Source organism: Helianthus annuus, chromosome 5, assembly GCF_002127325.2.
Source record: "Helianthus annuus cultivar XRQ/B chromosome 5, HanXRQr2.0-SUNRISE, whole genome shotgun sequence".
NCBI lineage: Eukaryota > Viridiplantae > Streptophyta > Magnoliopsida > Asterales > Asteraceae > Helianthus > Helianthus annuus.
The window spans coordinates 50,710,102-50,728,956 of NC_035437.2; the positions used below are offsets into that span (position 1 = coordinate 50,710,102).

The 18,855-nt window shown below is 36.3% G+C and overlaps 2 protein-coding genes across 2 annotated transcripts; both read right to left on the bottom strand.

The window, feature by feature from the left end:
• Positions 1 to 2,991: 2,991 nt before the first annotated feature.
• On the bottom strand, positions 2,992 to 5,549 carry LOC110940763 (protein SRG1). Its single transcript, XM_022182326.2, has 5 exons — positions 5,439 to 5,549; positions 5,088 to 5,325; positions 4,764 to 5,011; positions 3,513 to 3,840; positions 2,992 to 3,422 (listed from the first exon to the last, which is right to left on the bottom strand). The coding sequence occupies exons 2-5, from the start codon at positions 5,295 to 5,297 to the stop codon at positions 3,186 to 3,188; spliced, it is 1,023 nt and encodes a 340-aa protein (XP_022038018.1). The 5' UTR covers positions 5,298 to 5,325; positions 5,439 to 5,549; the 3' UTR covers positions 2,992 to 3,185.
• Positions 5,550 to 6,110: 561 nt separating this feature from the next.
• Positions 6,111 to 12,403, bottom strand: LOC110940764 (codeine O-demethylase). Its single transcript, XM_022182327.2, has 4 exons — positions 12,035 to 12,403; positions 11,706 to 11,944; positions 7,161 to 7,488; positions 6,111 to 6,575 (listed from the first exon to the last, which is right to left on the bottom strand). Exons 1-4 carry the CDS (start codon positions 12,233 to 12,235, stop codon positions 6,339 to 6,341), a joined length of 1,005 nt encoding a protein of 334 aa, XP_022038019.1. The 5' UTR covers positions 12,236 to 12,403; the 3' UTR covers positions 6,111 to 6,338.
• Positions 12,404 to 18,855: the final 6,452 nt, after the last annotated feature.

The window sequence follows — 18,855 nt, forward strand, 5'->3', positions numbered from 1 at the left end:
TTGGAGTCTCCGATGGATCCTCCACCTTGCGGGGGCATATTAAGGAAAATAATATTTGATTCTCATGATTGTAGCTTCTGTTTATATGCTAGAGTATTTTTAGATAGCATTTTATTATTATTCTTCTCCACATATTTAGCCTTCACCATAGCCTTAGTATTTTCCTTTCCATTCATGTATTGTATCAAGATCTGTACTGGCTATTTAAAGCCATTGTATTCGATGTGTTCAATATGCCTTTTGATAATACAATCAAGCATTTATACTTTGTTACCCCAAGCATTCCCCTACATGTCAGGATTACCACCACAGACCCATCATTGTGGCACCAGATCATGACCTTCATTTACTACTTTACGAGTACACTAAGCATAGTATGATTAATTGATTATTATTTATATTTATTAGGAAGTATATGGATCCATCATAGAATATCATACTTAAACTTCATGGAGATGGTTTGGTGTGTATGCCAACACATTTGACCATGTCATCTCGTGTGACCGCTATGTGTGTAGTCTTGCTACATGTATACTTTTAGTTTGTGTTAGATGTTAAATTATGAAACTTGGGATGTTGTCTCAGAATTATGGAAGGTTTGCTTTTAGTTCTAATTTTCACAACAGTGCCATGTAACTGGTTGGGTTATTACATAATAACATCCCGCAAGCAAATTATTGTGTTTAAAAATGTATTAATATAATATGCTAAAACTTAGTCCTGACTAGGTGTGTTCATAAACCGTCGAAACCAACAGAATCATCCAAACCACAGAAAAAGAACGCCAGTCGTGCCATAAACCCATAAAATAGTGAAAACCATCCTCTCCAACCAACTCGGGCGGTTTGGGTTGTGCAAAACCGTAGTTTACCTATTTGGCCTAAAAATTCACCAGAACCAGCCGAATCGGACCATGAATACCCCTAGTTCTGGCAATCTTAACCAAATGTTTAAATTATGGTAAGAGTAAACTGCCATTTTGGTCCCTGTTGTTTGGTCAGTTTTGCTACTTTAGTCCAAATCTCAAACTTATTACATCTGGGTCCTTGTGGTTTGCATTTTGTTGCCATTTTGGTCCAAAATTTAAAAACCCTATTTTTGACTGTTGCAACCTCCTGTTTTGTCTTTTAGTTCAGGGGCATTTTGGTCATTTTGCTTTTCATTTAACATTTTCTTAATTCAAAAATTAATATATATATATATATATATATATATATATATATATATATATATATATATATTAATATACACACATCACAGATCTGAGTTCATCTTCATCATCGACCAGCTCTCTCTCTCTCTCTCTTCTCTGAGAACCGGCAACATTATTCCGGTCACACACACCACGACCACTCATCTCCTCCCTCAACCACCCTTTTATCTCTCCACAAACACACTTGAAACAGAGAGAGAGAATCGGAGAAAGGAGGATGGCCGACACCCAGTTTACAGCAACAATGGTAGCGACGCCTCCGCTCACGGCGGCTGTAGTGGTAGATGGGGGTGGTGGTGGTAGATGGGGGCAGTTAACGGTGAAAAATTTGGAAAAAAGGGAAAATCTGTTAGGGTTTTGAGATGGCGGCGCTGGTTAGTCAAGCTCAGGCAGTTAACGGTGGTGGTGGTGCTCAGCAGGTTGTGACGGTGGTCAGGTGGCGGCAGGTGAACTTTTCATTTTTTTTCTTTTGTTTTGAAATCGGTATTGATAGTTGATCTGATTTCGATTTGATTTAGTGGGCGTTTTGTAATTTGGATACGGTTATTGGGTTTTGATCAAGATTTGATTTTGTTTGTGTGTTTGTTTCTTAAGTTTGTGGGTGGTGTTGGAATCTGGGTTTTAATGATATTCTTGATCTGGGTTTTATTGCAAATATGATATTTGATGATGTTTTGATGATGTTCTTGATTTGGGTTTTGATGATGTTCTGATGATGATTTTGATGATGTCTGTGTTTTGATGATGTTCTTGTCTGGGTTTTGATGATGTTCTTGATCTGGGTTTTGATGATGATGTTTGGAGTGGCGGTGGTGGTGGTGCTATAAAGAGAGAGAAGAGAGAGAGAGGGAGGAGGTGGCGGTGGTGGTGGTGCTGCTGCTATAGAGAGAGAGAGAAGAGAGAGAGAGAGAAGAGAAAGATGACTATTTTGATTTGGGTTTTATTGAAAAAAAATGAAATTTAAAAAAGACCAAAATGCCCCTGCACTAAAGGACAAAATAGATAGCTTTTAACAGTCAAAAAGGGGGATTTTTGAATTTTGGACTAAAATGGCAACAAAAACCAAACCACAGGGACCCAGATGTAATAAGTTTGAGATTTGTACTAAAGTGGCAAAACTGGCCAAACCACAGGGACCAAAATGGCAGTTTACTCTTATGGTAAATTAAACTATAAAGTATAAAAACAAAGTCATGGGTCATATTAAGCAAGCCACTATTCTGAACAGTCATATTGGGCTTTTCACAAAATTGGAAAAATACATAAGGGGTCGAAATATGGCTTTCAAAGTTCCGAATTAGTGGATGCGGCCAAAGGGAGTTCCGCTTCTTGCTCGAAAAATAAGGAAAGACCCCTCCGGGCTCTCCTCTGACCACGAGTGGCGTACTCCAATTATCCATACCCTTTCTTTTTTATTTTGATTGACAACTTAGAAGCATATTAGTTGTTGATTATCAGTCTTGTTTCTCATATATTCAATTTACACTCTTACTTTGTCATCAAATTCATTAGTTTGACTACTTATCTTTTATGGGCGGAAGATCTGGATGATTGTTTTTTCTTTTGTTTTTTTCAGCAATTTTGATTTGATTTGTTGTTTAAACTGGTAATGATGATCCAAAGGCTTGTTACTCTTAAACAATATCAGTGGCTTGAGAGCTTATGCTGTTTGCTCCAAGTTTGTTTAAACAACATGTTTTGACACGTACCATTTTTGTTACAACCCGTTCTGATCCAAACTAAAATAGGCATAATTTAAAGCAACCCATTCTGACCCGTCCGACCCAACCTTCTCATTTTTTCCAGGTATACCAAAAAGTAACTAGCTAAATAATCCTATCATATAACAATGTTTTCTATATTTATTCTGGTGATTAGTATAAAATAATACAGATAGAAGAAAGACACATGATGGGTAAAAGAACTAAAAAGCTAAGGACAGAGGAAAATACCTTCTTCTGAATATATATAGTCAAATCTTGCAAGCATCAATTGGTCTCTTACCTTGCTGGTAATTCTCAAAATAGAAGTCGACCGAAAATGTTACATTCTTGTATAACCTTGGCGTGCTATCCGTAATCAGCCCGTCTAGAGGGCCAATATCCTTTTCAGTTTGAGGCATGCAGAACACAGCCAGAGTAATCCTTTGATTTTTAGTGTTCACCAAAACTCGATGCACGGGGCTCTTGAATATCCCATTACTCATTATCTGCACATGTACATATCGTTCACCATTTTGACAAGTATGTTTAATCTAGAGTTGTCACATTGACAAAATCATAAGAACACGAAGATTTACCTCGATTTGATCGCCAACATTGATGGTCAGAGCATCAGGAACAATAGGAACTCCAAACCACTGACCGTCTTTCAAAACTTGAAGACCTTCAACCTCTTTGTCTTGCAACAGAAATGTGACTGCAGAACCATCAGCATGTGGTTTGACTCCTAACACTTTATCAGGCCATGCACAAGGAGGATAATAGTTAAATCTTGCAATCATTTTTGCAGTTGTCCCATATTGGTCCAAGAAACAATTCTCCTCCAAGTTCAATGATCTAGCCAGAGCTTTAAGGATAACTTCATTTATCACCTCTATTTTGGAGGAATATTCATTAACAACCTCCCTGAAACATCATAGATGCAGGATTAGGGAAACAAGGTAGATAAAGCCCAAACTTCAAACAAGCGTAACCAAGGTTTAAAAGAACAGAAACGACTTTTGAGGCGTTTTCCCTTCGCCTCAGGAGGCGTAAGCCTCGAGGCGAACCGAGGCGTAAGCCCGAGGCGAACCGAGGCGTAAGCCCGAGGCGGAATTAAAAAATTAATAAAAAAATTATATATCTTATAAAAATAATAATACTGACTAAATTCATCATCAAATTCATCAAAATGATCAAAAACGCACATAAAAAAGACATAAATTGCTTGAAATTGACACAAAAATTCAAAAACATCAAAAACAAGTAAAAACCCCCTGAGGCGCCTCAGCCCTTATGAGGCGCACGTACAACATAAACCCCCTGAGGTGGGCCTCAGAATCGGTTTTTGGGCGTTTCGCCTCGAGGCGCGCCTAGACGCGCATGCCTCAGCCGTTTTCTAAAACTATGAGCGTAACTTGTGATAGAAGTGGATATTACGGTGCCCATAGCCATCGGATAGAAAAGGTCTCGACAAGCCCGATCATCTGGAAAATAGCCATCGGTGGTTTTGCCCAATTGTGGAACCTAAATTCTTTTATTTAAGACTCCGAATTCATCACCCAAGATTTTTCCCCAAATTTATCAATCTTCAATACTTCACTTTTAGCTTAAAAAGGCGTAAATCATTAACTAGCATAATTTACGTGTACATGTATGGTTTTAAAAAACAAGATTTTCTAGTCACTATGAAATTTCAATTATTTGGGTCAAATTTAGAAACTCTCTATAAACAGACACATCTCATAATGGTTTATTCATACCATTTTTATAAACATTTATTGAGAAATATATCTGTATGTTTATTCTAGTTTCCGCTCTGCATGTTGTTAAATAGTAGATAGATTTACCTGAAACTGGTGGGAATTTTAGGCCAAAACTGAAGCCTTTGTTGATCTTGAGGAAGAACAGTGAGATAAAGCCTGTCAGTCCAATCAAGAGTTTGGTGATCTGAGAGAACCATGTCATTTCCATAGCCTTCAAGATCATCTTCTTCCCTCAAGTACTTCTTCTTCTCCTCAGCTGATAAATCGAAGAACAGTCTGCTGACTTCACGAACTTTATCCAAAAAGGAACCATCCATTCCATGGTTAATTGCCTGAAATCCAGTCAGATATAAATTAACTAGTAAAACAAACTCAGATCAAGTGGATGAAGATATGTTCAAGAGAGACCTGAAAGCAGCCCCAAGTGGTAATAGCTGTTTTAAGCCTATCAAGCTCCAAATGAGATGAGGTTAAGAGGCTAATATCAATAACAGGAATCTCCATAGGACACGAGTCACCGGTGTTGGTGATGTTAGCGTATTCTTCATCGTCTTTGCGGATAAATCTTTCCGGCAGCTGGTCACAATGAGCTGCTATTTCCTGAACTTGTTTGTTCATGGACTCGGTAGTTCTCCAGAGCTACCAGCTAATGGGATTCAATATAGAATTAGAAGTAGATTAGATTTTGATTAAAAAAAATGTTGATGTTTAAATCAATACAATACAAAATGCGACGCCAACTTTGAAATATGTACTCACCCGCCTTAAAATACTAAAATTTGACCTCAGTATCAAGATGATAAGGTATTTGTTGTTATTATAAGTTTATAGCCTTTTGGGAGGAGGTGGATTACAAACAAGAATGGTCCTCCACAATCTCTCTGTCTGTTTCCACAAATAAAACATCAATATATTAAAAATATATTCAAACCCATAAAATAATATTCAATGAAAAATAAGTAAATAATTCATTATTAAATTAAAATCTAGTTGAAAGCTCTTAAGAGTTTTGGATACTGTTACCAGTTGGTTTAGGACTTTATGGAGCTATTGTTGAACGCCTGAGTTGTGGAAAAAATGTTGACACAATTGTCGAACGCTTGAATCAGGTTTGATACCAATTACTTACAACTGATTTTAATGATCTTACCGCGAGGAATTATAGTTTATAACTGTAACATAACTAATGAGATGAAAAAAAAAAGCAAGTGTTAATATAATTTAGTCGTTACTTTTTGTCTTTTTCTTTTCTCATCCTCATTCTTCTTCCCGTCTTTCTCGTCTCGGTATTTCATAATTAATTATAAAAGGAAAAAAATAATCTTAATTTTGACATATTGCAATAGTTCCAACTAAAGTAATATTTTGTAACAGTCCTAACTTTAACCTATTTTTCATCAGTAATTCTGTACTAACTAAAAGTTAACCCAGTTAGTTCACAAGTAACAGAAGTGTGATCAGTCACTAAATATCCGGTCACCAAACTACCATAGATAGTAATTATGTTATGGAAAACTAGCAACATACACCATACAATTATACAGCAATGATTTAGTTATCTTATTTTGGTGACACTAACAAAATAAAAAAAGTAAATATATAAGGAGCCAAACAGATAAACACTCAAGTTCAGATGAAAAGACCCTTTTGTGCACATGATCAGATCTTGCAAGCATCAATTGGTCGCCCACCTTGTTGGTAAATCTTGAAAAAGAAGTCGAGGGAGTATATGACGTTCTTGTACAACCTTGGTGTCTCGTCAGTAATGAGCCCGTCCACAGGTCCGATAACCTTGTCGGACAGAACCGGGCAGAACACAGCTAGAGTCATCCTTTCTTTTCTCGAGTTAACCAACACTCTATGCACAGGGCTCTTGAATATCCCATTACTCATAATCTGCACATTTTTATATACACTTGTTTAAAATAAGTCTTTTCATAATTATTTATTATTACCGACAGTATTTCAGTCGGTAATCACTAAAAGTAGTTGTCGGGAATCCGTCAATAACCCATTGGATTCGAGCACCTTGGATGATTTTTACAAATATTATCGGTGTTCCATCAGGAAAGTCGACTGTGGATGATCCTTGGTAACTTCCATCAGTAATCTGTTGCAAATTAGATTACTCACGACCATATTTTAGATTGCGTTTTGCCGATGAGTTTCTGTCGGTAACCACCTTCACCATGGGAGTACCGACAAAGATACTTGTTAGTGGCGGAACCAGAACTTTGGGTCATTATAAGGTTCTTTTTATGTACCGGATACAATTAGGGGTCCAACTCATATTGTTGTTAAAAAAAACTCAAATTTTATATTTCAATATCCAATAAATTTTCATGAATTGGGGGTCAGCGGACCCTCTTGACCCTTACACACCTCCCCTCTAGTTTCGCCCCTCGCCTTTGGTGATACTACTTTGTTTTTTAGTGTTTTATTTGGTGTTGTCACGTTTGCAGGAAAATAGAAACGGATTACCTCGATTTGATCCCCGACGTTGATGGTTAGAGCATCAGGAACAACAGGAACTCCGACCCATTGATTATCTTTCAAGAGTTGAAGTCCTGCAACCTCTTTGTCTTGCAACAAAAGTGTGATGGCCGAACTATCAGCGTGTGGTTTGACTCCTAACACTTTTTCGGGCCTTGGACAAGTAGGGTAGTAGTTATATCTTGCACTAATCGGTGCAGTTGTTCCAATTTGGTTCAAGAAGCAATCCTCCTCCAAGTTTAATGATCTAGCCAGTGCTTTAAGGGTAACTTCATAAATTAACTCTATTTTGGAGGTATACTCATCTAGAACTTCCCTGTGACATCACAATGGCATAATTTTATTATTCTTCTCAAAACTCAACAAATACTCTTGAGTCACGCCGTGTTCCTGCTCCTTCATTTAACTTCAACCAAACGAACACAGACACTTAAATTAATGAACGGATTTTCTTGTTCGTTCGTGTCAGTTCATTTAACTTCAACAGAACAAAGAATAAACATGAACACTCAACTGAAAGATTTTTTCTTGTTCATGTTCGTTCGTGTGTTCGTTTGTTATTATTCTAAACAAACGTAAATGAACATACACAAACGAATGTACATAAATTAAATGAATTCGTTCAATTGATTATCCAAAACCCGGTTCTAAAATTTTGATTGAGCTGATGTATTGATACATAATGGCAATGAGTTTTACTGGTTACTTTTTTTTTTGAGCGACCAACATTTTATTGCCAAAAGAAGGGGCTAGCTAGACGCTAGAAGTCCCGAAATACAAGAAAAAAGAAAAAAAAAACATTAGATAACCAAGTCACTAATATTAAAGTCACACCAACGGTCCCAATCAATATTATATTCCCGAACTTAGACCAGTTTTTAATCCACACAAACGAATATAAATGAAGTACATCAACACACCAATACAAAGGAACCAAAATTTTAACGCACACAAACGAATATAAATGAACTAACATAAACAGATCAATACAAAGGAACCTAAATAAATAAGCATAAATGAAGTGGTCTGTCTTGTTTGTTTAGTTAAATGAATAAAAAAATGTTATGCGATCATGTTACTTTATTAATTAAAGAGTAAATTACTGTTTTTGCCCTTTTGGTTTAGTCAGTTTAAACATTTCAGCCTACAATGAAATTTTTTAACATATCTGTTGGACCGTTCTTTGACCCGAAAAGTCAGTCAGAGTAGCTCATCCTCACATATAAAGGCGGAATCAGAATATGCAAGGTTACAACAGCTTGTCCTATTAATCTCCTTTGCTTTTATTGCTTTCTGATGAAATTTTGACAGAGTTTCGCTCCAGAGCACCAACACACGTCTAAGGTCCGCTCGGATGACCACCCTATATATAGACATCCTGGTTCGCTTATATGACAGGCCATATAAGCGGACCTGTTACAATTTGACACATAAGTGGACCACAATAATTCCCTATGAGCGGACCACTATGCAACATGTACAGAAAAGCGAACCTACTTCTATTTTACATAATATTTACAGCTTGACCCCCTGTTGACCAATTTCGACCTTGACTTCTTGTAGACGCAGTCAACAGACATTCCGTGCATCAACAATATCAGACCCTAAAGTTGCATTTTATAACAATTTTGGCCCCTGACACTAACTTTGTTACTTTTTTGCAGTTAAGTGTAAGGGTAATTAGGTCATTATATACCTTAAGGGCTGTTTTTGATAATTAAAAAGTTATTTTAATATTTAAGAGATTATTAATGCAATTACTCAAGTTTTTTTTATTATTTCGTTATTTTCATGATTATTATTTAACAAAATACGTTTTAAATATACAAATAAATATGTATTTTCATTAACCATTTAGTTTTATAAAAGTCATTTTAAATAATAATTTTGTTTAAACCCTATATCGTTTTTAAAGTTGTTTCTTTTTAAACCATTTATTCTTTTAAATCATTCTTTTTAAAGTCGTTTGTCTATTAAGATTTTTAAACACTTTATTTTATACCATTCTTTTTAAAATCATTTATTTTTAAACATTTTAAGCTACTCACTTTTTTAAGTCGTTCATTTTTTAAATTTTAAAAAACGATACGTATAAAAAACAAAAGAAATGTAAGATTTGAAGAAAAAAAGAAACATTCTAATAAAAAGTTCGCAAAATACCGTTCATTTTTCAAACTTTTTTAGAATGATTTATTTCTTTTTCAAATCTTCCATTTCTTTGAACCGTTTGTTTATTCAAAATTCTTATTTTTTAACCTTTCATTTATTAAATTCGTGGGTGTTTTAGTTCCTTACACTTGTTAAATTATTTTTTTAAGGTTTTGTTTTTTTATAAGCGTCATTTTTTAAACTTTGTTTTTTAAACCACTTGTTCGTTTAGAATCGATTGTTTTTAAATTCTTTCTATTTTTTGAAATCGTTCATTTTTCTGAAGTTCTTTTTCCCTAACGGCTATAAGTAAACTGAATACAAAGTTTAAAAAATGAACGATTTCAAAAACGGTTCTAAAAGGAACGGTTTAAAAAGAAAAGGTTTTAAAAATTAACGACTTAAAATAACGAATTGTTTAAAAGTTAAAGATTAATTAAAAAGAACGGTATAACATGAATCCTTTAAAAAAACTTTTGAAGACAAACAACTTATAAAAGAATGATTTTAATAAACAACCGGTTTAAAAATGAATAATTTTAAAAATGATACACGATTAAGAAAAAGGTTAAAAAACAAATTATTTTAAAAAAACACGTTTATAAAAAACAAGCGCTTAATGAAAATACATATTTATTTGTATATACAAAACGTATTTTGTTATATAATAATTGTTAAAATAACGAAATAAAAAAATTTGAATAATTGCATCAATAATCTCTTAAATATTAAAAGAACTTTGTAGTTATCAAAAACATGCTCTAAGTTATATAATTTCCTAATTAACCTTACACTTAACTGAAAAAAAAAATAAAGTTAGTGTTAGGGGCAAAACCGTTATAAAATGCACACTAATGGTCTGATATGTTAAAAGATTTATTTTTGGGCTGAAATGGTTAAAGTAGCTAAAACACAGGGACAAAATAGTAATTTACAAACTTATTTATGGATAAATTACACTTTTCATCATTTATGTTTGTAGCTAGTTGCAATGGATGTCCTTTACCTTTAATAATTACAGCGACGGTCCTTTATTTTGAAAACCTGTTACATCTTTCGTCCTTTACCCCAAACCCAGTTAGAAAATTAAGTTAAGTTACATCACGTGCAGAGCACGTGAGGGCATTTATGTCCATTCACATAGCAACTACCCCCACCATATAAATACCACTCTTCTCCCCCAAATACCTATTTTAGGGTTTATCCAAACATGCAGCATTTAAGATCATCACCTCTGTTGCCATTAATCAACAACTATAATATCTCCAAAATTTTGGAGGTGAAGATGGAGGACAGGATGTGAATGCTCTCATATGTTACACTCTTTCTCTCTCTCTCTAGATACGCATCTATATCTATACATCTGAATCTATCTAGGCGATGAAGATCTTGTATCTATATCTATACATATGAATCTCTCTGGTGTAGTTACAGGAAGTTCCAATCTCCTCTCATTAGGTTCCAAAATCAAGATCCAGATTTCATTCTGAATTTGAAACCCCACATCCAAACTTGCCCAAAAAGAACAGATCTGAAAGACGGGAGATGGGAGGCGGTGGCTAAACGTCAGATCTAAGTGAGCGTGGTTTGGCCGGAGATCGGAGGCGGTGGTGATGGATGAATAGATCTGATAGCGGTGACGGGGTGTCTGGAAGACAGGGGTGGTGGTGATGGATGAATAGATCTGATGGAGGCGGTGGTGATGGATGAATAGATCAGAGACGTGGTGAGCTAGTTGTAGTGTCCGGCGATGGTGTGGTGGTGGAGTGGGATTTCATGTTTGTGGTGGTGGATCTGAATCCGAACACAGGGGTGGTGGGGGTGGTGGAGAAAGATTTGAGATATTGGATTCAAGCTTTTTTGTAAGTTGGAACAAATAATGGCTTGTTAATTTTGTGAATCTAAACAGGAGTTATTTCTTTGATCAGATTATTGCAATTATATTTTGTTTGAATCTATCAGTGATTGTTTGGCGGTGGGGGAGTGACAGTCGGTGGGGGAGTGACAGTCGGTGATGGCTGGATTTGGAGGAGGGGGTTATTGGGATTCACCAGGGATGTCTGTGTTGTTTGTTTAGAGAGAGAGAGAGAGTGTTTAAAGTGAGAGAGAGAGAGAGAGTGAAAGAGAAAAAAAAGGTATTTATATTTGATTTTATTTTTTTTATTTATACTATAAATAATTAAGTCAACTGCCCTTAAGTAAATAAATTTAACTGAAAATTTTAACCAAGTTAGTGCTAAAGGACGGAAGATGTAACAAGTTCTCGAAATAAAAGACTGTGGCTGTAATTATTAAAGATAAAGATCATCCATTGCAACCAGCTACAAACATAAAGGACGAAAAGTATAAATTTTCCCTTAATTATTGATTGATGGTTTGATATACCTGAAGTGAGGAGGATTTTGAGGCCAAAATTGCATCTTTCGTTTGTCTTCTGGAAGAACAGTGAGATAAAGCCTATCAGCCCAGTCAAGAATTTGATCATCCGAAAGAACCATGTCATTTCCATAGCCATCCACATCATCTTCATCTCTCAAGTATTTCTTCTTCTCATCTGCTGATAATCCGAAAAAGAGCTTACCGATTTCGCGAACTCTCTCCATTTCAATTCCATGATTAACTGCCTGAAAATCAATCAAAGTTTCATAATCCCAATAATACCAACACATTATAAATCATCAACTAACATATAACAAACAGTTATTTAGAGAAACCTGAAAGCATCCCCAAGTGGTAACAGCTGATTTAAGCTTTTCAAGCTCCAAAGGAGATGAAGTTAAGAGGCTAACATCGATAAAAGGAAGTTCTGCCTGACCGGAGTCGCTAACGTTGCCGTACTCTTTATCTTGTTTACGGATAAATCTTTCCGGCAGCTGGTCACACTCTGCCGCTATTTCTTGAACTTGTTTGTTCATCAAGATTCAACAAGGCTTTACTGTCCAAGTGATAAGTTAAATAAAATAAGTAAAATACAAATGTGACGCCTTATGATCAGCAACTTTGAATGTCAATGTCACGATAAAACTTTTGAGATTGAGGAACCTGTAGCACAAATAATAATATTTAAATGCAAGTATTTTATCGTTGATATGAAAATAAAGTAATAACAAGTGTAAATTAAATAAAGGGGTTTAAGGCAGGAGATCCAGCAAAACATAGAGAAGAAACGTGTGGGGGATTGTTTTCAAATATATTAGTTTTATTTTGTAAACTGTTTACGCTTGCAAAATTTGGGATCTCAAGATCAGTAGCGGAACTAGAACATTAACTCAGGGGTATCAAAAAAAAAAAAAAAATCACCGTGCAATCTTACAATATTAAAAAACGACAATAAATAAATAAAGTAAAATAAATACCTAATAGATTTGTCATCTTCTTTTTTTCATAGCTTGAAATCGTTCCATCATATCGTCGTCTTTTACTTCACGTAAAAAATCTTTTTCGACCGCACAAACTATAGCGTTGTCCAAAAATTCCGGGCCCATTCGATTGCATAAATCTATCTTGACAAGCTTCAATTTCGAAAAACATCTTTCAACGGTTGCGGTTGCAACCGTTAAAAGCAAAGCTAGCTTCACTACCCGATAAACTGAAGGACAAGAACTATGCGTTCCCATTTCAACCATAACACGTGCAGGATCACTTACTCCATTCAAGTTTGCAAATTTATCATCATCGCTTATAGTGTGATGAAATGAGCAATTGGGGTTTGGGCTTATTATTTTCAATTGATTGGTATCCTCGTAGTTGTGCCGTGCCGTGCACTAAAACTTCAGGGCAATTGGGCAATTGTTTACAATCTTTTATTATTTTGGGCTAACATATTGGGCAATATGGCTTATTATTTACAATCTTCAATTGATTTGGGCTAACATATTGGGCAATTGGGATTTGGGCTTATTATTTTCAATTGATTTGGGCTTGCAGACTTTTTTTAGGGGTGTCATCGTAGTTGTTCAGGGGTATCCTTGGTATAAAAACCGAAAAATATATTTTTTTTTACACCACCGATAAAAAGTTGAGCCGTAGCCCGTGCTACGGCACCGTATATATAAGGTCCGCCCCTGCTCAAGACTGTAGAAGAACATATCTAGTGGCGGATCTAAAAAAATATCAAGGGGCAACGTTTTAAAAGTTTCTTTTCTATAGAAGCGACGAAATAAAAAAAACGTCAGAATTTTTCAAAATTTACCATACCGTCAGAGCATAAAAGGGTTGCGGCGGCTACCCCTATTCTCAAGCTACATCTGCCCTGAGTGGAGAGGAAACATATTTACTAATACTAGTTCTGTTTTTCGGTGTAATTTTTAAATCGAACACTTGAAGGAAAAAACAAAATGGACATTGCGTCTTTGCTTTTGGGGCACGCCTAGTTAAGGGCATGTTTGGCTAAGCTTTTTGAAACAATTTATTGACTTATTGACTTTTTGAAAAGTCATAATCTCCAAAATGATGTTTAGCAATGAGAGTGTATGTGAGAGAAAAAACCAATAAGTCAATAAGTCACTCAATACTAACTTTTCTAAAAAGCCAATAAGTCAATAAGTTGTTTTAAAAAGCTTAGCCGAACATGCCCTAAATATGTAGAGATAACAATTAACATTAACAAGAATATTAAATTGTAACTTATCTCTAGCAGTGTGCATCGAATCCAATAACGAATTTATGAATAAATTGAAGCGAATTTTTCAAATTTTTATTTATTTTACCTGAATTCGTATTTGATTCGATTCGAATTCGAATATATTAGATTTAATTCAAATTCATCCTAAACAATAAATTATTTTACTTTCATTTTTCAAAACTATTACAAACTAGTTACATTTAACTTAAAATATAATAATCAACAAAATTAATTAACTATCAGTATGTCAAAACACCACAGTTTAGATGATAGGTTGGTTACTAATAGTGATTTAAGTTAGGTAAAAATTAAGAAAATAAGTAGTATATTGGTGGTGACAATGAAGTTTAGAACTAGTTGGTCCCATGTGGTTGGGCTTGTGTCTTCCTTTGGGAGGTCACAGGTTCGAAACCCGGCTGCGGCATTTCGGGGGGAGGACGTCCCAATGATGGATCATACCTACCGAGGCATGGTGCGGTCTTGAGGGCAACCCGGTTTTACCCAGCTGTTACCCCAGCGAGTCTCTCGTGTGGGGGCAGTATGGTTTCCGGGCGAAGGTCAGCTTGCGCAACGGCCGGGGCCCGATCGAACATCGCGTCCGGAAGAGCGGGGCTGACGGGGGATTGTCATCGACATGAACCCGGTGACCAATAGGTCCTGTACATAGAAAGTCACACTTCAAAAAAAAAACAGTTTAGAACTAGTTCTCTCTAGGGGTCGCCGGTTTGAAGCTGACCCGGACCGGGTTTAACACAATGGGCCTTCGGGCGGGTTGGTTTTCCCCGGAACTGTTGGCTTGGTGGCTCGGGTATGCATCCAACTCTGACGTTATGGATGAGAGAATGCAGTTACTCGATTGAGTGCTTCCCAGAATGTTTATCTGGTGATTTAGTTGGCCGTTCAAAAAAAAAAGTAGTATAGGTTGTTTATCATTAGATTTGGTAATCTTATGAATAATAAACTTATTAGTTATGAAAGTAATTTATACTTTGTCCCAATTTAGAAGTTATGTGTGTATATATATATATATATATATATATATATATATATATATATATATATATATTGAATTCGAATTTCGAATCAAATCGAATAGAAAATCATAACTTTATATTTGATTCATATTCGATTTATGGACTCGAATACGAACCTCGATAATCGAATTCGAATCGAATTCCGAACACCACTAGTTATCTCTACCTAATTATCCTCGTTTGTGTAGGAGCAAGGAGGGTTTTTCCAGTCTACCTAATTATCATTGTTTGTGTAGGAGCAAAGAGGGTTTTTCCATATATGCTTATTAGCATGGTTACAAAAGTTGCTAGGTGCTCTCTAGTCGGTCGACCAGGGAGTTGAGAGTACTCGGCTTAGCCGGAGAGTACTCGAGAGGTACCCGGACGTGTTAAATTATAAAAAAATTAGTTTTTCGGAATTAAATATATGTTAAATAACATAAATTTATGAATATCTATTACAAAATACGTGAAAATATATTCATTTTTTAATATTTTTTAATATGATATGCATAAAAATTATGTATTATTTTTTTTAAGTCAAACTCGGCCCGAGTTGACCTACTAGATAAGATTTTGGCCGAGGTTGCCTGTGTTTGACCGATTACGAGTAATTAGGCGGAATGAAAAAAAAGTCGATTCAACAGCCTATCTTGTATCGATTACTCAGAGAGTACTGTGTCTTGAAAATCTTGTTTTATAACCATGCTTATGAGAAAGCAAAAAGGGAATTTCCATTTTTCTTTTTTGCATCAACATTCAATTTTAAAAACTACCCCTAAAATAACAATTTTTGTACTTATCTGGAAGAGGAAAATATAAGTCAAGATTCTTCCACGTGTCTCTGATGGTAGCTATTTACCTAGCATTCGGTGATGCATACAAGGATTTTGTATGCATTTGTGAACTTTACCATATGAACACTGTTGCAAAAATGAAGTTCTCAAATCTCAAGTCGGATTTACGTAAAGTTTGTACTTTTTTGTTATTATTTTATCGTATTGTATTTTTGTTAGAAGAAAATGTTTATAGGAATAAATTCTTATGTAGGGTAGGGATAGTTTAAAAAGTGTCTAAAGTGTGAGAAGTATAATAAGTGTTTTAAACTATTAGATCTTTGATCTAATAGTTGAGATTAATAAGGATTAAATTGTAAATTGTTTTTTAATTATTTGAACTAATTTGATAATTGTAGGGGTAATAATATCTTTTTATATGTTTCAAATAAGGTAACATCTCCAAAATTTCACCGATCCTTGCTTTTTTTTTGAAAGGAAAACTTCATTAAACACGACCAACCCGAAAAAACCGGGCGGCCAACACAACACCACTATACAAATTTACACCAATCCGCCCACGAAAAATCTATACATTTTGATCTATTCTTAAACCAGAGGAACCCTAACGATTTAATCGAACAAAAAATCTCTTCCGAGTTAGGACTTTTATCACCAAAAACCAAATCATTCCTTGCTTTCCATATCAACCAACACGCAATCAACACAATGCCCTGGTACGCCAATTTCTTCTTACCTTCCAACCCACAAAAACAATGAGCATTTAGAACGTCTTTAAATGAAAATGCCACGAGATAAGGAACCTTGCACCACAAACTGATCTTGGCCCAAATAGCCGCGGCGAAACCGCAAGCAGTGAAAAGGTGAGTAGCCGTCTCGTCCCCTGACTCACATAACGGGCACGCCACGTCCCCAACCTGGATGTTTCTTTTGAGAAGCTCAACCCTCGTAGGCAATCTCTCCATCACCGCCCTCCATGCAAACACATTGCATTTGAGAGGAGTCCACCTACACTAATCCCAGATGAACCTGTTGTTGTCAACATCCTTAGAGCTCAAAAGAACGTAGGCTGAGCAAACCGAAAAGCTGCCAGAATCACTAGGCAACCACCTCCACTGATCACAGCCGTCTGAAAGAACAACATCCCGGAGACAAGTGCAAAGCGCTGACCATTAAGCCAAGACAGTGCTGTTATCAGGAGGTTTTTTCCACCGCCAAGCTGCCCAGGGATTGGAAAAAGGGCTGATAATCCGGTCACAGACGCAACAATTTTTCTCAACCTCCAGCTCGAAAAGGTTTGGAAAACAGTACCTGAGAGGATCCTTTTGCAGCCAAGGGTCCAACCAGAAGGCGACCTTCCTACCATCTCCCACCTCCCCTCTCATAAAATGCCTGAAACGATCCGGCCCCACGATCGGCCTGTCCACAACTTTCACTATGCTACCCCAAACCCCACCAAGAGCTGCTCTAACCGGCAAAAAATTCCAAGATCTGTTATGCAAATGAACAGCCGAAACAACTTTAGCCCATTGAGAGTTACCCTCCACTTTAAATCTCCACGTCCACTTAAACAAGAGAGCACTATTAACGTGACCAAGCTTACGAATCCCGAGCCCTCCCGAGCTGATAGGGGAAGTGTCACACTCCCAAGAAACCCAACACGTCTTCCTATCCGCACCAGTACCACCCCACAAAAACTTCATCATAATAGCTTCCAGCTGATTAATGACTCCAACCGGCACTTTAAAAAGAGAGAAGAAATAAATAGGTAAGCTTTGCAAAACATACTTAATAAGAGTGACCTTGCCCCCGATCGACAAAACCGATGCTTTCCAGAGAGACAACCTAGCTTCAAACATATCAACCACCGAACTCCAATTCGAAATCCGATTCATATTGGCCCCAACCGGAAGCCCGAGATACTTGAAGGGAAACTGTTCGGCCTTACACCCAATATCTGACGCTAACGCGACCACCTCCGAGTCAGCAATACCGATACCGATTAAACTCGACTTAACCAAATTAATACTAAGCCCCGAGCAGATCATCTTAGAAAAACAAGCCGTAAGAACCTCCATAACTGTTGGATCGTTCCGGTGACCCTAAACAGTCAGTAAAGGCAGTTCATCTTCGTTTACAAAGGCGGAATCAGAGTAAACAAAGTCAAAACAGCTTGTTCCTTTCAATTTCTTCATATTACTGATTTCCTGAGTCTTTTACAATGATTCTGACAAAATTTTGGCAGCACCTCGACTCACATACACACACATGTCCGTATGAAATGAGCATGCACAACTCCTATATATAGTGCCAGCCATTCCGTTTGAAGGTGACACACCCAGTTCAAACGGAACCCTCTTCAAATGGACTGGCTTCTTCAAACAGACTGGACAAGTTCAAATGGACAGGACATCTTCAAACGGACAGGACATGTTCAAACGGACTGACTTCCTAAAACATGACCAAACCCTAATTCAATCACTATTGTGCACTCATTTAACCTATCTAGACATAAGACTCGATAAGACGTAGTCAGCAGACATTTAATGCACCAACAGACTCCCCCTTGGATGTTGATGAAGTCTTCGGCGTCGAGTCTTTAGTCTTTGTCTCTTTCCAAATTTTCCTTTTCATTGCAAAAACTCTCTTCAATCTTTATCTTCCATCAACAGCTAGCATAAAGCATAGACTCTGAATCTTTAACAACCTTCAAGCTCCCCCTTGAATGTAGATTCAGAAACTGCTTCTGACTTTAAGTCTTCAGACTCCCCCTATCAGTAGGCTGGGATTTTGCTTTGCTGACATCTCAAACTAACACCTGTTACCTGCATATACTCTACCCAAAAATAAGATATATGACAATAACATTTTCAATCCAAACTTACCATTCAACCTCAATTGATAGTTTAACCAGTGATTAGAAATCCACTTAAGTATTCAGGTCCAAGTTAATGACCCTGATTACTCAATTAATCTACCAAGTTCAACTTAATGACCTTGGTTGATTTCAGACAAAACAAACTGATTTAGATCATCACTTTCAAACATTTTCTGAAAATAACAAGTATCAAGTTAATGAACTTGTTTTTGACCTTTAAACA

Coding starts and splice junctions, on each gene's coding strand:
- LOC110940763 (XM_022182326.2), bottom strand. CDS start 5,297: ATGAACAAACAAGTTCAGGAAATAGCAGCTCATTGTGACCAGCTGCCG. Junction 5,012..5,087: donor CCACTTGGGGCTGCTTTCAG/GTCTCTCTTGAA, acceptor ACTGGATTTCAG/GCAATTAACCATGGAATGGA. Junction 3,841..4,763: donor AAAATTCCCACCAGTTTCAG/GTAAATCTATCT, acceptor ATGATGTTTCAG/GGAGGTTGTTAATGAATATT.
- LOC110940764 (XM_022182327.2), bottom strand. CDS start 12,235: ATGAACAAACAAGTTCAAGAAATAGCGGCAGAGTGTGACCAGCTGCCG. Junction 11,945..12,034: donor CCACTTGGGGATGCTTTCAG/GTTTCTCTAAAT, acceptor ATTGATTTTCAG/GCAGTTAATCATGGAATTGA. Junction 7,489..11,705: donor CAAAATCCTCCTCACTTCAG/GTATATCAAACC, acceptor GTGATGTCACAG/GGAAGTTCTAGATGAGTATA.